Here is a 24042-nt window from a genome sequence, read left to right on the forward strand (position 1 = left end):
TTATTCATAAATTCCATTTGTTGAATTAACTCGTGTATGATTATTTTGCATTAGTTGCCAGCATGTACTTAGGTTCACTTTTATTACTGATCTATTATAATACGGATAAATCTCATGTCGCTCAGATTAAGCTTATACCTAAGCAAGTTTAAAGGCCTTGAAATGAAATTATTATATTTTTCATGTACATACATATTTACTTTATTTGCTGTAAAGTATTAATCTGTATAATTTCCGCAAACAATTCTTGCTCTCACTCGATCTCTCTCTATATCTATCTCGTATTCGTGTGCAGCTTTTTGTTTGTTACCAACCATGAGATTAGGTTATATGAGACAGCTGGAATAAAATGCATAGTCAATGGGTTTATATGGTAATTAATTGCACGGTGATAATTGACGGCGATTTTATCGTTAAAGTACAAATTTTTTTAATGTACTTGTATATTATTCTCATTCTGTGAAGCTTTATTTTTCTGCCCCTGTCAAAAGCAATTTTCCTATTGATGGCGTTAAGTAATTTAGAGATATTTTATTCTTTTTCAAGAGAGTTTTCTAAACTTACATCCATGTACATAGAGCATGTGTGCAATCGGAAGCTCCAATTTGAAAATACAAAAAAATATAAGAGAATAGACAGTGCTCACGGATGAAAATTGATAATGAACGTTAAAAATTTTCAGTCTATACATAAACAATTTCATTCTAAGGTCATGGTTAAATTTATTTCTCTCCATATCTCATTTTGTTGATCAAACGGCAGAAGCGCAACATAGATTTAGTCGAACAAAATCAGCGAATACGATGATGCCCATGCTTGCTGTTGTTGCTCTTGATGATGATGATGTGAAGTTCATTGAAGATTGTTGATATTACAGGAAGAAATAAATTTTTATGGTTGAAAAAAAAATGTAGTTAAAGTCGCTCATAAAAGAATGTAACAATATAATGTAATATATTTTTTGTTCGTATTTGAAAATAAAAAATTACGAAAGTGCTCGACCTTATCGAGGAACTTTAGCGCATTTTGACACCGCGATCTTTAATTGGCTAATAAATTATCACGAATCAATCTGTAAATTTGAAAACTATTCGACCTATAAAACAAGATCCAGCAGGATCTAACTCGCAATTAATATCCAGAATAAACATTCGAAAGCATTTCTCAATAAATTTATAAATGTCAAGAAGAATTAGAATTTAGAATTTAAAAATTCTAACGGTTGATAAAAATTTAAATTTATTGAAAGCAACGCTTTAATTATTATTTTTTTGTGAAATGAAATTATGCGGAAACAAGTGTAAAAAGGTTGACGAGATCTCGTACCTTATCCTGTTAACTAGTCAGCCAGACGATCAAACTGAAATTAAAAAAGCCACCATTTTCAAGAATGCGCTAAGAATTATAGGTGAGACCCAAATGGGAAAGTATAAATTAAATTTAAAGAAAAAAGCCCCATTCATGCTGATTAATTTTTCTTTTCCTATCGAAATAATTTATGATGTGCAATCTTCTGTAAATTAAAGTGAATAGAAAAAATCAAATTGATGAATAGATCAGATCAGAATATGTACACATAAAAGAGTTCAAAAGTCTGCATGCTCTATATAAAATATAATAGGATAATTTCCAGTTTTTTTTTATTACTTTAAAATATAATCACCTTATCTATCATGTTTCTTTGCCTATGTACAATATTGATATCAATTATCTTCTTTAAATAACTTCTTTGAACAGTATTAAATGTATAAAATGTTTAACAACAGAAATTGCAAGCAGATCATTATATCGTCAGCAAATGGAATCTATTGGATCTATTATAGACAATTTACTTAATTTTCTACTACTTGATTGAGGCTCTTGTTGCGATTGGGACGGTATAGTTAAAGGCTCATGATCATCAGGTATTGTTACAATCGTTGCTGGCATTGATGAGAATGATGTCTTACGTGAATTCGGTAAGTTACCATTTGGAAGATTCAAAGTTAGACAACTCTTTTGCTCGTGATTCGACGGCTCAACCGATGCTGATCTTTCACTCGGCGTTTCTAAAGAAACTGATGATGGAATATGATGAATATTAAATGCTGAATTATTTTGATCTAATTTTAATGTTGTTAAGTAGATTCAATTTCAATGTATAGTATATATTTTGTTTTATTATTTTGGGAAGCATGAAAAGAAATAATTTTTCATGGGTAAATAAGATTTTTTTTCCATCATTTACAACAATTCATAAAAAAACAGTAAGAGAAGTATGGTAAGTAAAAAATAGATAAACAATAATAATAACGATGAAGAGAAGATATAAATTATTATGAATTGAGGAATGAAGAAGGAAGAATATTTTTGTTTAAAAGAAGAGATAGAGAAGAAAGAAGAAAATATTCAGATTTTTTTTTCATGGATGATAACCATCTTAACAACAACAACTCACCTGCTTCACCTTGCGACTGACTCTCAGCTCTCATTTCATTTAATTCCTTTGCCGAACATAATGGCGTGTCGACCTCATACGTATTATTAAATAGAGTGTAATCGACCTAGAATTTATCGAAATAAAAGAATCGGTAGAAAGTAAAAAATATATATTAATCATCTGCATGGACTGTACATAGTAAGTAAGTGAAGCGAGATAAGAATCATTAAATGTTTGATTAAATTACTTCATATTCGCCCGTTTCACGTTTAAATGAAACGACTGATTCGAATCGATGACCCCATAGAATTTCCGATGGTAGATAAGAGCTACGCGCTTGCGTTGTCATTCCTGTCGATTCCACAACACCCTCGAGCATCGTTACGATCTCAAAACGTTCCTTTAACATATCTTGAGCTGATAAATTATATAGTGGACTTTCTTCATCTATTCTATGTACAATTAATGTCGGCCATATAAACATGAGACGATCATCCGAGCCATCGGCACCAACTAACAACTCTTGTTGATAAAATGGTAATAGCTCTCCCTCTTTCGTTACCTAAATTAGAGTAAATTTTTTATAAATGAGAGAAAGAGAATTAGAGAAACTTTTTAGCATAGCTTTACTCATCAACCCCTCAAATATATGCAACAGGCAGAGCTTAATGCAAAAGTTCTAACTTAAAAGCTTAAAGTTCTACTCTCTCACCTTTCGTCTGATTATTTGTGCACGAACATGAGCTTCAATAATGTGACTCTTTCTCATATCACCGACTCTAAACATAAGACATGGCACGCCATCGCGGTGGCAAATAATAGCATTCCGTGAGAACAATAAAGTTTGAGCACGCTTTTTGGGGCGTGATAATTTAGCTATTAAAAAATAGAAGAAGATAAGTGTTAATAATAGTTTATAAAGAATGAATGTATGATAATACACTACATAAATGTGATTGATTTTACACTTATGAGTAATGACATAAAAGAAACTCACCGAATACAACGCCCACCATAAACTACATGCAGAGAAAATAATTAATAAAAAAAGAAATTGAAGGGAATAAAGAGAGAGAGAGAGAGAAAGAGACTGTTATTGAATATATTCAATATAATTTGAACATTATAAACTTACAGCTTGAATAAATACTCCCATAATACTGGAAGTAAAAATGAGAATGAAAATTTAATCAGTAATCATGTTAATGAGGCAATTAAACACAATTTTTTTTACCTCTGCAGACAAAGCATAAAAATGGCTTCTGGACATTGCTCGGTTACATACCTATGACCGTAGCCTTGAAATTAGAATTGGCAATAATTTATTTCATGCAATTTTATTCATGTCTTATTTTATTATAGATAAATTGAGAACAAATTTAAGATTAATCAGGGTTAGCCCGAGTGACACATGGCACGGATTTTACGGTCATACATTTTTTTGGAACTAGAATAGAATTATTTCATTTTTCAAATGGACTCTCTTCAAACTAGAGCTTCTAGTCGACTTGACTGTTCATACAATTCGAGTCTACTTTAAGCTCTGCTTCAAACTGCGTTCACATACTTTAAGGATATATTTCAACAAAAAACAGCTCTCAAAGTCGACAGGAAGTGGAGTCGAGTTGGCTTGAGCCGACTATTCGATATAAAAACCGAGTCGAATTGTAGCTTTAATAAAAATGAAATAAATCTAAAAATAGTTCCAAAATATGTCGACTATTCGATATAAAAACCGAGTCGAATTGTAGCTTTAATAAAAATGAAATAAATCTAAAAATAGTTCCAAAATATGTCATATGCCGCGAGGGTAAACTCAAACCGTGCCTTGAGACAACTCGAAAATATCATTTAGTAATTACATTAACAGCAGCAATAAAGAATAAATTATACACGATTATATTACTTACCAATGGTATGCTGTGTTTCTAATGAGAACAGAAAAGCTGATAGAAAAGAATGAATTTCAGTGACACAAGGTGTATACGAGGAGATATTTAAACTCTTCTGATATGCTTCTCGCTCATCTTCAGACTTATTAAAAAACTCTATGTCACCGTGTGCATATGCTATTAAATACCACACAACGCCCAAAAACAGCCATGATAATATAAAATTCATTGCAAAAACTAGTATTGTCCAACGCCATTGAATATCGACTAGATGTACAGAAGAAGAAGAAAAAAAAGCAATAATTAAAATGCAATATTTCTATTTATAACATTGCAGTACTTTGATTAATGTACATACCTAATGTGGTAAATATATCCTGAAGATTCAATTGGAATTATTCATAAAAAGAAAAAGAAACAACAAAATGTAGAGCAGTTGGTCAATTATGCAATCGAATCAATATATGCATTAATGTAATATTACCTGCAAATATCGTCTACGTCTTTTAGCTACATTTCCTTGAACAACATTAACATCTCCATGCTTAAATATGACTCGCTTTCGTACTCTTCTAGATGAAAACCTCGTCTGTCTATACCTATTTAATGAGAAAGAGAAATAAAAGAAAATGATTAAAATAAAAAATCAACGGCATCTCCTCATGCTGAGAGAAGTGGGCTTTCCATTCATTCTTAATGCACATGGAACGTGGAAAATGTAAATATTCAATAACCAAGTACGTTAGTCACTGATACGCATAATGTAAGGTTAAAGAGCGTTTTAATCGGCAGGTAAATATTTTGAATTTTTGTTGCTACCAGGAGAATTTTAATTTATTGTTGACACCTCCTTTCAGTTCATTGACATTTCTCAGAAATATATTCATTCATTGTAAGTCATAAAATCTACTAAATTGCCATTAAAGTCATTGACTCGTGAAATCTGCTTAAATCTAAGGGCTCGTTTACATATTACGTTAGCTTTTTAAGAAACAGGGGCTGGAAAGGGGTGTGTCTCAAAATTAAAACAGGTCTTTAGCTAGTCATTAACTTGATTTTAACTAGCTATAACTTCTTTTACGTCCACTAAGGATATTAATTTAAATTTGACTCTCATCATTTTCCCATTTTCTTGGAATTATACAAAATCCAGACATTCTGCCTCAATTTTATGTTAAAATATGACACTATACAGAGTGTTTAACCGATTTATCGATTTAATCCGCAAAATAATCAAAGATCTTCAATAGAACCAGAAGAAAAGCAGAATGGCGATTAAACTTTTCTGTTTGATGATTGTTAATTGTATATCATGTGATTGGTACTGTACACGATACTGAACTTCTTATTGAAATACTGACATCTAGATTCAAACCCCTTTAACTTGATTGAGTCCATTAATAACATGAACTTCATTAATAATTGATGGAATAATTTTTTGTTATATGTATATTTACATTATAGGTATTAAGCTTACTATTTGTATACTATCACTTGTATCAAATCTTTATAAGTCAATATTTGGAAAATTCATAAAATATTCAATAACCAAATGATTGGAAAAATCATCGTCGCTTCAATATTTGATAGATAAGAGACTTAGCACTTGTAAAAATTGTTCAAGGACGTCTAAGCTCATTGATTGCATGTTCGATATCTATTGTTGATTATTATGATTATAAATATATTAAATATAATGATTATTTGAGTATTCCCTAAAAGTCAATGTCACTTTTGTGTGCTTTTCCTTGACATTGACAAAGCTTTTTCTATCGCCTCGGATTGTTTAACAACAAAATTTTATGACCGTCGGATGCACGCATATATTAAACATCCTAGTAAGCAATGACAATGGGAACGGGAAGGGAATTTCCAATCCCGGTCCCATCCCGCGTCCCGTAAATCATGCTAGACTTGTATGAGTCCGAGAAAACCTTGAACGCGTAAATGCTCAACTATTATTCAGACTATCAGACTATTGTACAATCTTTTTTCAGATAAAGCACGAGATTCAAACGTTTTTTGGGCAGCAAGCTAAAAATAGTAAATCATCATCATAATAATTGAATGACAAAAAATAAGATGATAAGCCTGAATTGAATAACTGTGAATAAATGTGATACAAAATGATTTCTTACATCATCGTTTCCTCGAGAAATTTGCTTGAACTGCAATCTTATGAATTATTTATGAAATCATTGGACATGTTATCAATCATTTTTTTTTCTCTAACTTGCTTATGAGAGAATAATTAAGAGAAATCATTAATTGACATGTGGTCTCGTAATAAAGCAGACAAGTTTTTTTTTTTGCTCTATTCTCCAATCTCCTTGCTTCTTCTTAATTCCCTATATAAATGCAATTAATTAAAATTTCATGGTAACCTTCCGTGACCAAATGAACACTTTTTTTTTGGAATAGAAAAAGAAGAAAGTGAAATTATTGAGCTTCATTTAATGTTGGTGAGAAATAAGAATGGTCATTTGTCAATTATGGCTTATACAGTCATTATTTCCATTATAATAGTTGACCATTTATTAATTAATAGCTCTTCATAGTTCAAACATTGTCTAAACTGCTTGTGACACTAAGTCAACAGATGTTGTACATAATGTTATACAAAAGTGATAATTTAATGCTCTAAAAGTCTCCTTTAATGAATAAAATGTGGGAATTTTCGTTTGTTTGGATGTTTCTAAAAATAACATTTTTTATTAAGAATCTTTAAATATAAATTCTACACCGACTAGACATAAACTTTCATAATTCTCAAAGGAGATAACCAAAAATATATGCGATTGATTAATAATTGAATTATTTTTATTCATCCTCACTCGATATGACGTAAGAAGAAAAACTGACCTTATTTACACGAGAGTAAATTGTAAACTTTTTAGTCAGCTTACGGCCTGGTCTTGAAATCTATTAAATTGAATATTATATTTCTGTGAATACATGTTTACATGTTTACATCCCAGATATTATATGTGTGTACATAAACAATGTAGATTGAAGAGAAGTGGATTGATTATCGTCGATTGCGCTCATTAAAATGCAATGAACACATTTATAAATAGAGTGTATATGCTCTTCAGTTTCTAATTTTGCACCTTACAGAATTTATTTATTTATTTTTATCCTCAAAAATAAACGTCATAAAATAAAATCATTTACCAACACAATAATCAACTAACTACTGATATTACACATTACTTTGATAGATGAAACAACTTCCGATTTGTTTATTGATCGATGTTATGTGATGTATATTACTAGGAGATTATAAAAATAATAAACACGACGAAATTTTGTTTGTATTCTTATGAAATGATCGTATATAAATACAAAGAAGTTGGGGGATGTACATTGTATCTGACGTAGAGTTCAATATTTTTAGACACGATAATCTGATGAGTAATTGACTTCCTGCAACACCTTTAAAAAGCGTAGGCGCCAACCAAAACATCTACATTATCAACTGTTTTTCGATCAATACCCGAGCGACATAAATGGAAGTTGCTTATTTTTTGCAGCCATATCGACGCCACATATAACCGACTCCTACTTGGCGTTATTAAAAGAGGTTTAGTTGAGCTTCATGCCAGAGTCTTCTTCATTTTTGTCGCTCGGGAGATCAATCAATACGAGCTTCTTGTTTGTACAGATACTACAAAATGTCTACTACACTCTAGTGACCTATTGAGTAAGGATATGATTTTATCGTCATAATTTTACTTCTATTTATATTTTTATTATAGTGAAATGCGATATGCGATGATATTAAAATATCATAAACAAATGTTATTAACTGCGCATATGCGCGATTTTAGTAAAATTGACACTAGGCAATAACTTGATAGAATTTCGAGAATTTTTTTTTGTTCATTCCTTTCGCGTGAAGGTCTGAAATGCATGCCGTCGATAGAAATATTTTTATGGAGAGGAAGTGAGAAATTGTGAATGGTTAAGCAAGAGCGTGTGCTCTAAATTGTTCAAAAGACGCATATAATTTTAAATATTTCCTTTTTAAAATTATTTTTATAGTGAACCTACATACAATCTTTTTCTGCAGATGCGAACATCAGTATATATTTTATTATTGTATGCTCTATACAATTTTCTCTACAACCGAAGTACATTCCGAGGAACCATAAAAATGAAATTATTTTTCATTTATTTTATTTTTCTTTTTCTTGTGTTGAAGAAATGCTAGTCATTTTTATGAAGCTAATTAACAAACATTTTAGTACATTTTATTTACATACGCTACCAATGAATCCTTTGATGAGTCGATAAATTAACGAAAATGAAAATAAAATAAATATCAAGGACACATAGTAAGGTCAGTTATTATATTACAATTTTCAATTATGTACTATACATGTGACGATATTTTACTGTCTCAACGTCTGTGAAATCCGATGCCAAATGTGTTTCTTGCTGGTTTTTTCATCATACATCATTAATATATAGTTCTTTTACTTTTGAAGTATAGGGAAGTATATATACTTCTCATATTATTAAGATGTTTTCCTCAAATTTTTAAAATATAGCGCCTAGACACACGTAAACAAACAGAAAACATAAGCAAATGTAAAGTATCCGATTTTTTTTTTGTAGATTCCAAATGTTTTCTTTTTGTACGAAAAATAAAATACATATTAGTTAAGTATCCAACTGACGACGAGAATTATTGGGAGATCAAAGATTATTTAACGAGTGAGAGTGCGCCAGACCATTGCACTTAATAGACCTACAGTTTATATTGGGATCAGAAACACTCCTTTGATGACGCTATTTTAGCTTACTGCTTTAGTCTACAAAGGAAAGCTGTGATCCGCGTTTTTATTGCATATGATTCGAAAAAGGACAGTTGATAAAGTGTCCCCTGCCGAGTCACGAACCCGTGAAAGCTTGATCGGTGTCACAATAATTAGGTACCGAAGGACGAAATCATTCCGCCACCAAGTAACATCGATTCACTCAAAAGATCAAATTACCCCTACAATTCTTAAAAGACAATGAGCAAAGTCACCTAAATTATTATGCTCATCCATATACTCAATCAATATAATAAAGTCTGCTCGCAAATGGTTTTCAGTCACCTTCTTCATTTACCTCGAAAAATATCAGACTGCATCCCTGAACTCTATTTTCTCTTAAATTTCACATGTTATAAATGAATTCGCAAATTTCAACTTCAAATCTGAATTAAATATTCATATAAATAAAATCATTATAAAATTTTTGTCTGGTTGATTGTTGAATATAAGTACGTGAAAATATAACAGCACGTTTTCAATGTGGGGGAGACTTTTGAAATTTACCACAAAACATCGTGATTTCTCTTTAAGAAAACAAATGAAACCGCAAAATTTACAGAGGATCAGTGTCAAGGTGAATTATTATATTTAGAATAGTGGTTCTTGTATTGTGAGCTATGATAATTTGTAAGCTTGTGACAGTATTGTCATCAAAGATGTGATTCAGATTTTAATACGAGGTGTTATGATCTCAGAAGGCACACGACGAAGAAAATGTGAAAAATTAAGCCCCAGGCTTGCAAGAGTCTAGCATAAAGGTGGTTTTTATCGAATTTGGCACAGACAATAGTCACAATGGTCTGGCACTTGATTATATTTGTAGCTCCCGGGGATATGTTTGAGTTCAGAGGTATGGTGACCTCTCACTTAATAAGTTACCTCCCGCAAGCAAAGAGCATGGTCAGAGTGAGCTACGTTGGAGCTGAGAGCATCTACTACATCATTGATGAACAAGCTCTCGAAAGCATGTTTGTTGCCTGTTAAGGTACTAGTTAAGTAATGCATGTGGAACACACATCTATTGATCTCAATGTTAGAGCAACTGTTAATAGTACAATCAGCAAATTAGCCAAACTGCATTACATTACTCTATATTGAATCTACACGAGTTAAATTCATGTAGATGACGAGTCGGCATATATTCATTCAATAAAGACAAAATTTAGCACAATAAAAGAAATTTGAGCTGGCTATGATTCATAAAACTTCATAGTACGAATAAATTAGATATACAAATTATTAAAGAGATTTATTTTCATAATTTTGACACTAACAAATAGATAAATTAATAAAAATTGCTCATATCCTTGTTAACATGACTAGCTGTTCCTGTCGTGTTCAATTATATTATCAATTAATATCTTCTTATACACATCAAAGAGAAATATGAGTCTTGGAAGCAGAAACAAATACATTTTGTGGTCATGAAAATAGAATTACGCTAATGTCTCATTCTTTCAACGTTAAATAAATTAAGAAAAGTGAGTACTTCTTATTTTTAAAGCACAGTTAAGATTGTGTCGTGATTTCATCATTTTGAGCTCATTAACGTTTGTAAAAATAAAAAAAAGTATAGCAAAAAAAAATATAATTTCTTATTGCTGAATGAGAACTCAAATAATATATGTATGTATATACGTATTATATTAATGAAATCAAATAAACAAAAGGCACTGTAATTTCAACAAAGAAAAGAAAAATGTCTGCATTAATTTAAATATATTTCATTCTTTTCGACCACTATAATATAGTATATGTCGTTATAGGCACACATGACTGCCAAAAATATACGGATGAGCACAATATTTTCTCTTTCTTCTAAAACGTCATGAAAATTGCTTTCAAAGACGTGCGATTTTACTATAATATTTTTGTAGTAAATGCTTACTTAGCAATTGTGTCCTTCAAATCCTCCGTTGAATCTATCACAAAATCATCAAATGACGATGATGAACTTGACAAACGGCGAAATAATTGATACATATTTATCAGTTCTGTACTTTCATCACTTTCTCTACGGTTTACATTATATTTATGGCAGCAGAAAATTTTCTTGATTTCACTAATTTCTTTTTTCTTCTCAAATGATTTTATTCCTTTTTTCTGTCTTTATTCAGTTTCATGGAATAATAAAATAAGCAAAAAAAAATTGATTTTCTTCTCGAGCAGCAAAAAGTAACTTTGAAGCGATTTCGATCTAATTATGAACTGATAAATTCGGCGATTTTGAAATTTTCACTTTACTCATTAAGCTATCGCTGTGTGTGTTTATTCTGATCGTAGTCTTTCTCTGTATCAATATATTTCTTGATCGCGACAGATACAAAATAATTCTAACGAATAAGCATTACATGTCTTAGTATGGCCAGCCCTTTTTGTATGATAAATTTGTTATAAAAATAACACCGAAGATCTTAAAAAGTTTTTCATAATATTTGATATTTGGACTCGTTTAACCAGTGGTGGACAACCTGTGTGCCACGGCATTAATTGTCATAAAGTGTCGCCATAAATTTTTGAAAATGAAATGTACCGTTTGATTTGCGCAGTTTCAGTCGAAGCATACCATCAATATATGCCTCGAAATAAAAGGTTGCTCACCAATGCATTAAACGATTCAACCTGATTTCATTTTAGAATATTAGTTTATACTATCTGATATTATGAGGTGCAAGAGTTTTTCTTCGATTGGGGTAATTAGCAGATCTCAAATTTTATACAAAAATCATTTATTTATTTTGGAAAAACGAGTAGATTTTCTAGGTTTCGCATAACTTTAATCAATCAACTCAGTTAGCATATATTGTAGGATATAAAAAAATTGAAGATACAAGTTGACTTTAACCCCATCTAAAAAATAAATACGTAGTCAGGAATTTATGAATGATATTCCTAGTGATGAGTAAAAGTATTAAAAATGGAATTTTGAAATTGTGATTTCACGTGTCAGTTGTTGACAAAGTATTTCAAAACCGCGAATTGTGGTGAAATTTCGCTATAATAAAGTCATACGATATAGAAAAATTTGAATTTGGTTTCTAATACAATATTCCAGGCAAATGTACTGTATTATGTTCTCCATGACTACGAATTCGATCAACCTTTGCTGACTTAATAGTCAGACAAGTCGACAGGATATGATTGAGAAACAATGTAATAACTTCGCAGGTGAGCTAAAATTATCAGTCAAAGGATCCTATATATCGATCATCGCTTCAATTTACAATATCGGCGTTGAAATGGCAGAATATTGCACGACTCTGGCTCCAGGTCAGAGTTAAGTTGGTTTGGAGCCGAATTTTCATCATCATTTTGCAGTTTGACTTCCGGGTGAGCGTCGTTTTTATAAGAAACTGGGATGTATTTATTAAATTATTGATGTACAACCTGTTTTGTGCCTCTATTCAAATCTTAAAGCTTTCTAAAAATCGTCTATTTTTGGATTTTTCGAAAAAGATTCGCGGTACACAATACGCGAACCGTGGCAAACAGGTTGTTCTTCATTTCATTGAAAGATTCATTACCCTGCATATTACACAAAAGGAGTCGCGACAGCGTCACTATAACATTGGCTACATGCCCCTAGATCTGCATCAATTGCAGTCCTTGTCATCAAGTTAAAATTTGTTATTTATGCCAAGAAAACAAGCGCCAGCTTTTACTCTAGGATGATCCCAGTCATAGCTTACAATTGAATTGAAAAGAAAAATAATAGTGTGAATCACTTCATCCCGAGATTGTCAAAGAGTTTAGCGACCGAAGTAATGAGGAAATGCGTTTCAGTTATTTACGGCTTGTATATTTCTTTCAAAAAGTCAATAGACTTTCGTATAATAAACTTTAAAATATATATTAGTAGAAAATAACCAATCAGATGATGATTTAAAAATTTTCATTGACTATGAGATTGAGTGGATTTAAATGAGAAGGAAAGAGACGAAGGATAAATAAATAAATAATAGTGTGGACAGATTAATACTCACAAACATTTATAAAATACAATCATTAGGTAATTAACAAGTAGTGTCAGGAGTATCAGAACCATTACAACTAATTTACACATTGCACTAATAAATCGTTCAATACTTGATGATCATATTTCGTTAAAAGTAAATTTCAATTTAAATTTGAATTGTCTAAAGGCACTTTTGTCGTATATGCGATGATTTTTCATTTCATTAAATGCACTAATAATTTTTACTATATTTATATCCTAAGTATGTAAGAGACTACGCTAACAAAGACTTGGCAGTCGTATGTGTCTCGTAAAGCTTAGCAATATCATTTTTATTTAATGGTAAATTTAATAATTTTACGACGGAATCCTCTTTGCACTTTGAGCTTATTACTCGCTCAAATATTATTTCCTTTAAAAATATTTTTTACAAAAAATCGCAAAAAAATCTTTTGTTTCACAGACGAAAAAGTGTGATTGACTATTTAGTTACAAAGACAATTTGCAGACTGGCGAAATACAGATTTTTTTTTCTTCCTGAGCCGTTTTTTTTTACAAAAAAAGATGAAAAACTTTTTTTTTAATAATGTCTATTTTATATTGTGTATGTATGAACACCAAATTATATAAAAATAAAATGTATGTGAAAAATCTATAAATAAAATAAGAAATTCTCTTTTAAGCCCCAAACCAAGAGAAGGAAAAAAATCATCTTTTTCTGTTTTAAATATTCCAAAGACGCATGGTTATGACGTGATTCTTACATTTGTCTACGTAATTTACATAATAAATGTCTAATTTATGTTTTCAATATCTTCATTAAATTTTATACACGATTCAGATGCTATAGAATGAATAAGGTGCTTTAGTTTCTGTCATTTTGTTTGAATCATGCATTATGATCAGCTTTATTTGAAAGGGATTAAATCTACAATTAGACTAGATATTCAGGATCCTTTAAAACAGAGGTACATAAAAGACAAAGAGACTTAAATATACTAAGTGAGCATGTTCGTCATCGTTGCTCTTAACTGTGCTCTTGAGACCATGCTCTTTGTCTGTTAGGGTTTTTGTCCCTACACCTAACCAACTCATGAACCAAAATTTCTGTTACGAAATAAATACTTTGGTTCATGATTTGGCACAAAGCGTTACGATGGGAAGAAAAGAGACAATTCCTGGATAACACAAAACGGTTTATTAATCTAGAATCTGGTACCAATCAGACGTGACTCTGACATGATATCGAATTCGGTTTATATTTGCCACAATGCCAGGGTCACGCCAGACTTTGAATCAATTATTCGACTTGTGTTGCTTTTGATTTGAATATCAATAATTGAATGACTCATCCCTAAAGAATTAATTCATTTATTGATAACAGAAATCACAACAAATTCCAATCATGAATCAAAAACTAAAGAAAAATGTGAAAACATTATTTGAACTGTACTTCCTGCCTTATATCTTTGTTTTGATTCATTTTGTCAAAACAATAATGTGTTATGACTTAATATTGTGGAAAACAGCTGAATACCGAACGTCATCACAAGAAATTTGATACCAAACAATTTTGTAACTAAGCCTTGCAGTTATCTACATACTTTGCTACCTTTATAATTATGTTTTCATAAAATAAAAACAAATCACTAGATATGACATGAGTATAGTTGACATAGTATAGCTGACACGAGTGAGATTTCAGATGACTGTCGTAAATTTTTTTTTAAATCCCTAGACATCCTTCAGCACGTTGACATGTTTATAAAGTATAAAACATGCGAATAAATAAATGATTGCAAATGATAATAAGCACGTTTACATTTCATGTGAGGCTGATAACAAACATAATTGTTTACATTTTTTGAAAAGTAAACTACAAAGTCAAGTCGGACGTGAACGTACAAAACACATCCCTGCTTACCCTCTTACTACAAACATACTTTTTTCGGCGATATTTTCACAAATCTTCTTTTTTCTAACACATATACTTTGAGTGTGATTTAAACATTTACCTCGACTACAAATTAAGCATTTAAATAGCACGAATGCTGGCAAAAAAATAAGGATTTTTTTTTCTTCGTAAATTAAGAAACTTTTCTCGTCTTGTTGTTGCCAATAGCGTCGTCGTCTGTTTCGCATTTTCACACACCAAATAGTTCACGACGTGGTGTATTATGCTTGTTTCAAATGTCTTTAAAGACGTGCAGCTGGATGCCATTGACATTGAATTTAAAATGTGTGTGAAAAATGATCATCTTCCGATGTATCGGGAAGAGAAATTGGACTTGTTCTTTCAAGTATGAAAAAAAATGAAGGGAATTAAGCAGTCATGAGTGTAACCGTATCTGGATGCTGTGTATATATTTAAAGCACATGACGAGTGATGTCTTCATTCGTTTAACTCTCTTTTTTTTCTTTATCATTGTCAAAATAAACATAATAAATTTACTTTGTGTCCTAATGAGCAAACGAGATCTCTCACAGTATCTTTTTTCTCACTATATGAATAGTCTAACATAGTCTGAATTATTACTACGAGCAATGTCGACGTTTAAGAAAAAAATATAGCAACAATACCGTACTTTTGTCTCCTTTTATTTAATTTAATCATTTATATGTCACATGGCATTATAAAACATTTCATTTTAGCACATTTCATCATGTTCAGTGTACTGTGGCTATCACTTTATCCATACGTCTACAGATTGCCTACAATTTAATTTGCAAACTATTTGAAATAAATTAATTTTGACATTTCAAATATACAAATTTCAACAAATTAATTTTATGACATTCCTACATGAAAATTCAGGCGTAATAAGGAACAAAGTATTTCTATCATGATAAGTTAATCAATTCATCATTTGGGAATTGATTCAAATGCTTTCGTCATATTCAAAAACAGGGCTATATATTGCTAACAAGGTGTGTCAAAAGGATATTTATAAGTTTTTTGATCTACCCACGTATATACAGTAGCGTGCAAAAGTTTGAAAACACCTTAATTTTTTCAGTTTTTTGGCTATATCTTTTACAATAACGTCTAATATTAACTGAAATTTTTACTAAGTATGCTTCTTAATTAGTTAAATAAATAAAATAACCAAACTTTAACTTTTACTGTAGCGGTTTTCAAAAATTCAACTTTTATTAAAAACACTGCCGTGCAAAAGTTTGAAAACGGTATAATTTCTTTCAAAAAATTAGTAAAAAAAAGACAAAATTGTCATTTTTGCGTATTAATTGTGCTTAATTATAAGAGATAGTTTAGTTTTTGATATATTAGAAGTGAGAAAAATATGGGAAAGACAAAGGAATTGTCAGAAGTTATAAAAAAGTTGGTGATAAAAGCTGTTCAGGATAAAATTCCTTATCGAAAGATTTCTGAGCTCTATAACATCTCAAAACCAGGAATTAATCTGCTTTACAAGAGATTTCGGCAAGGGAATACAGTTGAGAACAGTCCACGTTCAGGAAGACCAAGTATAATGAGTGAAAAGTCTGAAAGAATGTTGGTAAGATACAGTAAAAACGATCCTCAAAAATCTGCAGTTCAATTAAATCAAATGATGAGCAAATACCATGGAGTAAATTGCAGTGTCGACACTATTAAACGTCACCTACATAATAATAATTTATTTGGAAGACGTCCAGTTATGAAACCACTCATATCCGTTAAGAACCGTAAAGCCAGAGTTCAATTTGCGAAGAAACACTTAAACTAAACTGCAAAAGAATGGTCGAAAGTTCTTTTTAGTGATGAATCGAAACTTATGTTATTTGGCTCTGATATTGTGAAGTTCGTACGACGTCCAGCAGGTACTCGTTTTGATCCTTAATACCAACTTCCAACTGTAAAACATGGTGGAGGTAACGTGATGGTTTGGGGCTGCTTTAACCGTGATTGTATTGGTCCTATTCACCGCATAGAAGGCATAATGGATCAGCAGGTATATTTGGACATTATGAAGGACGTGATGTTACCTCATGTGAAGAATAAAATGCCTCGTGGCTAGATATACCAGCAAGACAAAGACCCAAAGCATACTCCAAAATCTGTAAAGCAGTTCTTTACAATGAAAAAAGTCAGACTACTCGATTGGCCTTCACAAAGTCCTGACTTTAATCCAATTGAGCATTTGTGGGAGCAGACTAATTCCTGGTTTTGAGATGTTATAGAGCTCAGAAATCTTTCGATAAGGAATTTTATCCTGAACAGCTTTTATCACCAACTTTTTTATAACTTCTGACAATTCCTTTGTCTTTCCCATATTTTTCTCACTTCTAATATATCAAAAACTAAACTATCTCTTATAATTAAGCACAATTAATACGCAAAAATGACAATTTTGTCTTTTTTTTACTAATTTTTTAAAAAATTATACTGTTTTCAAACTTTTGCACGGCAGTGATTTTAATAAAATTTGAATTTTTGAAAACCGTTACAGTTGAAATTTAAGTTTTGTTATTTTATTTATTTAACTAGTTAAGAAGCATAATTAGTAAAAATTTCAGTTAATATTAGACGTTATTGTAAAAGATATAGCCAAAAAACTGAAAAAATTAAGGTGTTTTCAAACTTTTGCACGCTACTGTATGAAGGCATTTATGGTGAAATTCACTTCTAATTTATTCTTGATTAATCTATATTTTGGATTATAAGTGATCATCTAGTTGAATTTCTCTCTTGTGCTGATTTTCTCACAGACTAAACAAGTCTAAATTATGGGGTATGTTATTAAACAAATGTCCCCGAGCGACACAAAGGAAAAAGGCTCCGTAACGGAACCCTACTTTGTTAAACCCCTTTTATTAAGACCAATTAGAAAACTTCAAAATTTGGCAGCCATATGGACGCCATATGGAGTATCACATAATATCACATGGATCACATATGCTTGAAACTTAAATTTTCTATGATTGTAATTACTAATTTGCTATTGTTACTTCTTGAAAAACTTAGACAGTAACATATTCTATATCTAATCATTTGATTAAATAATTTAGAAATTTTGAAATTGTTGAAAAAAAATAAATTCACCCAATAGTTCGTCCCAAGTGAAAATCGAACCTCACACCGAATTCTCGATTGCCGGCCGATTAAACCGATTAAATCATATGTTGCGGAAAAAATGTTGCTTGCCACTGTGCTTAGAAGATCTAGGTTAGATCTTAAAATACAAATTGATACGTAAAATCTTAGCGAATTTTAGATTGTAAATTAGCCATAGCACTTAATGTCAAGGAAAAATTCAAAAAGATCTAAAATAAATCTAAATCTGTTGACATAAAAAAATTCTTAAATTCGCTTTCGTTTTACAATTTTATGATTTACATGTTTACTTTTAGGTACTCTAATTTCAGCTGCTCCGAGTTTCAAGGTAAAGCCTGAAAATTTATTTACTTAATGTGATAGCAGAAAAAATACTATAAATTAAATTTGAGGTTGATCATACAGTTTTGAAAAAAGAATGAGTGAACATTGTGAACGACTCGAAACATTTCATTTGCTTTTGTCAACTTCATATACTATTCTTTTCGTTCATGCTGAAAACTTTTCTATGTTTTCTTAATAGAGAAAAAAAAATCTTGAATTACAAGTATCGTAAATGTTCGTCTGAAGCATATGTATTTTCTTCTGTTGCATTTGTGCCACAAATGTCATAATGACAGTAAGCGATATTCAATATTTTGCAAATATCGTAAATAAATGTAACAATTTATAATTCAAGTAAGTGAATAATTCATTCAGATATCAACACATGGTTGCATTAAGCATTTAATTTGCAGGTTTATTATTAATTGATGCTGTTGAAGAAAAGAAAACAGTCGTTTATTAAAAGAAAACATCCATGTACATTTATACGATGAAAGGAACATCATAATACCATGATGTAGGATTTGGGAAGAAAAAGAAATAATGTCTGATGAAAAGAATGTTATAAATTTTGTAAACAATAATAAAAGTCAACCGCAAATCAGAAAACAGATTCGAGACGTTTCGGAGACTATGAAGGAAAGAAATGAATGAGAATTGAGAAACAGATTTATATGAATACTAGAGTGATATCTCGTCAAAAATTATGAAACGACAAAAGCGTAGTCCTATTAAATTGAAGATTATTGGCTTTCAAGGAGAAGATCATCAAACACTTAAGGGATCATTCGTAAATTACGTAACCCAAAAACATTACGTTTAAGGGTATACATCTGTAACACTTTGTAACAAAATCATGAACCAAAATTGTGAAACCCCCTTACCCCTGAGCGTTACGTAATTTCTGAATGATCCTCACTTTTCATATGAAAAACAAGGTTAATTTGAATACGACATTTAAATTTACAGATCATCTGAGTAAATTATATTAAATTAAATAATCATTAGCTACGTATTTTTTTAATCACAATCTTTTAATGCTAACTCCCTTATTTTTAATTTGCTTGAAATGAAATATCTGTAAGAAAGATTTATTTCCTGACGGAAAATACAATTTTCATCTCTACAATCTCTTCTCATCACAATTGTTTTTGCTGTTAAGCTTAAATCAACATCATGAGAGTTGAAATTTCGCTAAAAAGTGGATTTGATATATTTTTAAAAATACTGTCTGTGATATTTTGTTTTATGGATTTTAAAATAGCAGTGTGTAGAGATTTTATGACTCAGAATGAATAATGGATAACTTTTGACCCTTTAACTGTCATTTACTTTACTATAAATGCTTTCCATTCATTGACGTATTTGTTTTGCTTGTGCAAGAAGAGTTTGTAAAACAATTTCTCTATTCATTAATTTAAATTAACTTTTACTTAGATTTTTAGAAGCTCATGACTTAGCTATAATCAGTTAATTGCCTCTGTGGAGTAATTTGGAAGCCGCATGACTCACATTTCGTGTGATAATTTCAAGGTCGTTGGTTCAGATCTTGTAATTTCTAAATCCTAACAGACTAAGAACATACTAGATAATATGTTGTATCACTTTATGATTGATTTTTTTTGTGAGCATACTTATGCTGCTTGTTTGTTTGAAAAATTTGAGATATTTCAGAAATTTAGATACTTTAATCTACGAAATCGTGATGAAATTGGAACTCTTAATAAATTTGCATTAAGGAACAGGTCAGAAACAGGTTTCTCCTTAACAACCTTCCCCCTCAACTTTCTATGCTTCTTCAAATGTTAGCTTGATAATTTATAAAACCGTACAAATCCACACAATTTACGATCCAGAAAGAAATTGCATGGTTTTGAAACATCAATTCGCAAAATTAAAGACATTCTGATGAATTGATTTTAAGTCACGAAATGATATCATCCAACATGTACGTTTTAAAGCAAATTATTATTTTATTAAATAAAGCAATTTAGAAACACCAGATTAAATACGTAATCTAAATTTATTCTGTGAATCATGATGACACGACAATGTTTTACAATTTAGAGTCATCGTCCAATTTTCTAATTAATTAAAAAAAAATGAGGTAAAAATCCTTTAAAGAATCTTTAAAAAAAAAACATTTTCAAGGTAAAACTATATAGTCTAGTAAAAAATAAAAGTCTACGATCTTTTTCAAGATCAGCACTAATATGATATTATTTTTTGTGTGAATAAAGAAAATATAAAAGCACTCAATTGTTCACATATTGAAAGATCTTCTAAAAAAGAAAAGAAATGCGAAATGAGAAGGCTTTATTTTTAATCTTTTTTAATGATGGCTATAAAGTTGATGAGGGAAAATTTGTAAAAGATCACACATTTATCAATTTTCATATTTGAAGCACTTGTGGAAATGTTAATAGGATTCTTTTCCTCATCTCATATATAAACTCATTTAGCATGTTAAGTGAGGATTGCGTCTGGTTTATTGGAGCGTAAAAAATAGTTAATAACATATAAAATGTTTACCGCTAATTAAAATGTGATCAGTTTAATGATTGATTGATTGATTGCGATGACAACCTTTATAGTCTGTATTTTAATTGAAATGAAGTTGTAAATATTATTTTATTTAAGCATTTAACCTTTTATGCTGATGCAATTAACGTATTAAAAACGGCATGTGACTTTACATTTTCTCATCGTATTGATATGGTCATGTGACTCACCTAGTTAGTGGTCCTGGCGATTCTGAAACTGCCTTTAATGACATCCTTAAATGTCTGTTAAATGTTCCTAAAATTGATTCACGCCGCTCACGTGGTGGCCTTCGTCCATTTTCATTTGTATTTCCATTTAATTGCACTTCTTCAGGATTCATTTCTTTGGGTTTTTCATCTATTCTAACTATAGTTGGCTTTTGACGCTCCGTTATTAGCTGTGTCCATGAGAGATCAGTTGTCGGTGAAGATTCAGATTCCGGTGTTAAATATGCCATCCTTGCATTTGTGGTTCACTATAAAATTTTTTTATACATCACTATGATTTCATTATTCAGGTAGTGTCTAGGAAAATTATGGTTTAATACAATCGGAAGAATCGAAAAATTGAAATCCACTGAATAAAGTTGAAAATGCTTTTAGACACGCAAATATTATTACGGCATGGAGCAACCTTGCAGAGCATTAGACAAGAAAAAAAAAGTATGAAACTTCTTTTTCCTCGATTGATCGGCTAGACGAAAATATCATTATTACTATTATTATTATTGGGATATTCAGACACACTGTATACAAGAGAAATTGAGAGAAAAATAAGAAATCATGTGTAAAATTGTTTTTTGATTTCAGTTCCATCCCAAATGATTTTCATCAATTTTTCTTTTCATGACTGTTTATTAATTGTGGGCATGTTTAAAAACCTTCTACGAGAGGTATGAATATGTGATGTGTGCGATACGAGCTTGATATTCTATTCAAATGAAGAAATTAAAATAGTACTACTAACTTTATATGTTATTAATAGATATATACATGAAATTAATTCATTATTATCAGCACAATACAACATTATGTGCGTGCGATAATACCATGTATCGTGGCGATTCGATATATGTGGACAGTCAGGGGTGACACTAGTAGAATTGCTAGGGGTTCTTGAAAATGGGTCAAAGACTGATGTCCATCGAACAATATGACGATCCCCAATATTATTCAAGTCTGATGAATATAACTGAGTGGGGGTAAAATTCCCAACTTCCATTAAAAATCTCTACTCTGGGGATTTTTTCTGAGATAAAAGTAATAGTCACAAAAAACCCCCGAAAATATTTCATTATGCACCCCAGTGAATATGAAAAAAATGGAGTAAAAAGGAGCAGCAATAGAGAACCACTCAATAAATGCAAAACGAATGTTGAGAATATGAAGCATAGAAGCTCATGTTGAAACACATTAAATTTATGGAAATGCTCTATATAATTAAGAAACGTCAATAATATAGTTTTGCAATTCGTATGCGTCCTATATAAAGTGGCAACAAAGATGATGAACTTTGACTACTAATACATATCATATGTTGAGTTATTTCAATTCTATGGATTTCTTATCGCACTCTCGTATTCCCTCGGCGACCTCAAAACAAAAAAACAAAAATAAAACATCACAATTTAATGTATTTGAGTCATTACATTGTTTGATTTGGTATCTACTACATTTTTGGGAATTGTCATTCTTTAAATTGATACACATTGGGTATATTATATCGTTTGTCAATATCCACTAAAAATCAATATCATACATATTAACATTAAAGTCAAGAGCATTATACTTTTTATTCATAACACGCTTTTATTACTTGAAACATGAAGCACTGAAATTATGCACATAAAAAATTCCTTCTTTTCATGACTCATCTCTTTTATTTCTGCACATTTTGTATTTGGGTGTTTTATTTTTGCAATTTTTGCTACTTTTTCGTCATATCACAATCACGATTCTTAGTATTTTATTAGAATTTCCAAATACTCTCGCGTGCGACTTGGATATCAAATTCAATTCTAATTTTAACGGAAATTTCAAATTCAAAATTTTTTGATCGTTTTTATTTAATTGCAAATTTTTAATTTTATTGATTCTCAGCCTTAGACTCATCACTTTTAGATCTTTCAAGTATATTTGTACACATAACAGATTAAACTTTGACAGCGTCAGATATAGTGACAGTCCTTCGCGCGAATCGCTTGAGATGGGCAGGCCATATTCGTTCAATTTAGACAACTAGTAGGTATGAATATCAAATTGATTAAATTTAGGACGAAATAAATATTAAATTTTATCATTTTTAAATTAGGAAGTAATTTTGGCAACGAAGCTGATGACTATTTTACTTCCAATACTCAAAGCTGTCTTGTTTTGTTGACGAGCTTATCTTTTCAAAAAACGAGAGTAAAATACGAAAACAGCAGTAATAGTCTCAATTCTCTCAGTACAATTGGCAGTGATTTTTGTTATGTTTTCTTAATTTTATTATTTCTTTTCGTAAATTTCAATTTTCGTTTCCTCGACTTAACTAACGTGCATTATGTTTTGTTTTTACCTCACGTTAAATGTACACAGAATGCGATCAATTGAGAGAATTCCGTTTCTGCAAGCTACAAAGCTATTAAATATGTGCACAAAATCAATCGAATGACTGAATTTCTTTGTTGATATTTCCTGCTTTTGCCTGTTCTCACTTGTTTAATTTTTTGTTATTTTTTGATTTATGGACATTTTTATCACCTGAATAGACTAAATAATTTAAATGCACTATTTAAAAAATTATCAACACATTCACTAAAATTGATTATTTAACTTAAACTATTTAGTTATTCATTCATGTAAAACTATTAAAATCAATTTTATTGTTAAAGGAAAGAAAAAAAATATTGTTTGACGAGCGAATTTTTATTTCCTGATAGCAGCTCAAAACACTTTGGCGGTTAGAAATATACTGATCATTTTCTGTGCGCTAGAAAAAATTGAGAAAATGAGCTTGTTTGTAACATGTGTTTAATGTTGTTGTTGTTG

General features: G+C 30.6%; 1 protein-coding gene across 4 annotated transcripts; it reads right to left on the reverse strand.

Moving 5' to 3' along the window:
* Nucleotides 1-1601: 1601 nt before the first annotated feature.
* Nucleotides 1602-23857, reverse strand: LOC139087175 (G protein-activated inward rectifier potassium channel 3-like). Of its 4 annotated transcripts, none has more exons than XM_070635911.1 (12): nucleotides 23570-23857; nucleotides 21202-21488; nucleotides 4796-4910; nucleotides 4670-4688; nucleotides 4330-4578; nucleotides 3654-3717; nucleotides 3555-3579; nucleotides 3417-3438; nucleotides 3132-3295; nucleotides 2667-2981; nucleotides 2438-2543; nucleotides 1602-2102 (listed from the first exon to the last, which is right to left on the reverse strand). In XM_070635911.1, exons 2-12 carry the CDS (start codon nucleotides 21468-21470, stop codon nucleotides 1792-1794), a joined length of 1659 nt encoding a protein of 552 aa, XP_070492012.1. In that variant the 5' UTR covers nucleotides 21471-21488; nucleotides 23570-23857; the 3' UTR covers nucleotides 1602-1791. The 4 variants fall into 4 exon arrangements, with proteins under 4 accessions (XP_070492012.1, XP_070492013.1, XP_070492015.1 ...); XM_070635912.1 differs by having other exon boundaries at nucleotides 1602-2057; nucleotides 23570-23849; XM_070635914.1 differs by lacking the exons at nucleotides 21202-21488; nucleotides 23570-23857 and adding an exon at nucleotides 13118-13587.
* Between the last annotated feature and the right edge of the window lie 185 nt (nucleotides 23858-24042).

The sequence above is a fragment of the Chironomus tepperi genome, unplaced genomic scaffold (genome assembly GCF_022539635.2).
Source record: "Chironomus tepperi strain 1889 unplaced genomic scaffold, CSIRO-AGI_Ctep_v1 contig_100, whole genome shotgun sequence".
NCBI lineage: Eukaryota > Metazoa > Arthropoda > Insecta > Diptera > Chironomidae > Chironomus > Chironomus tepperi.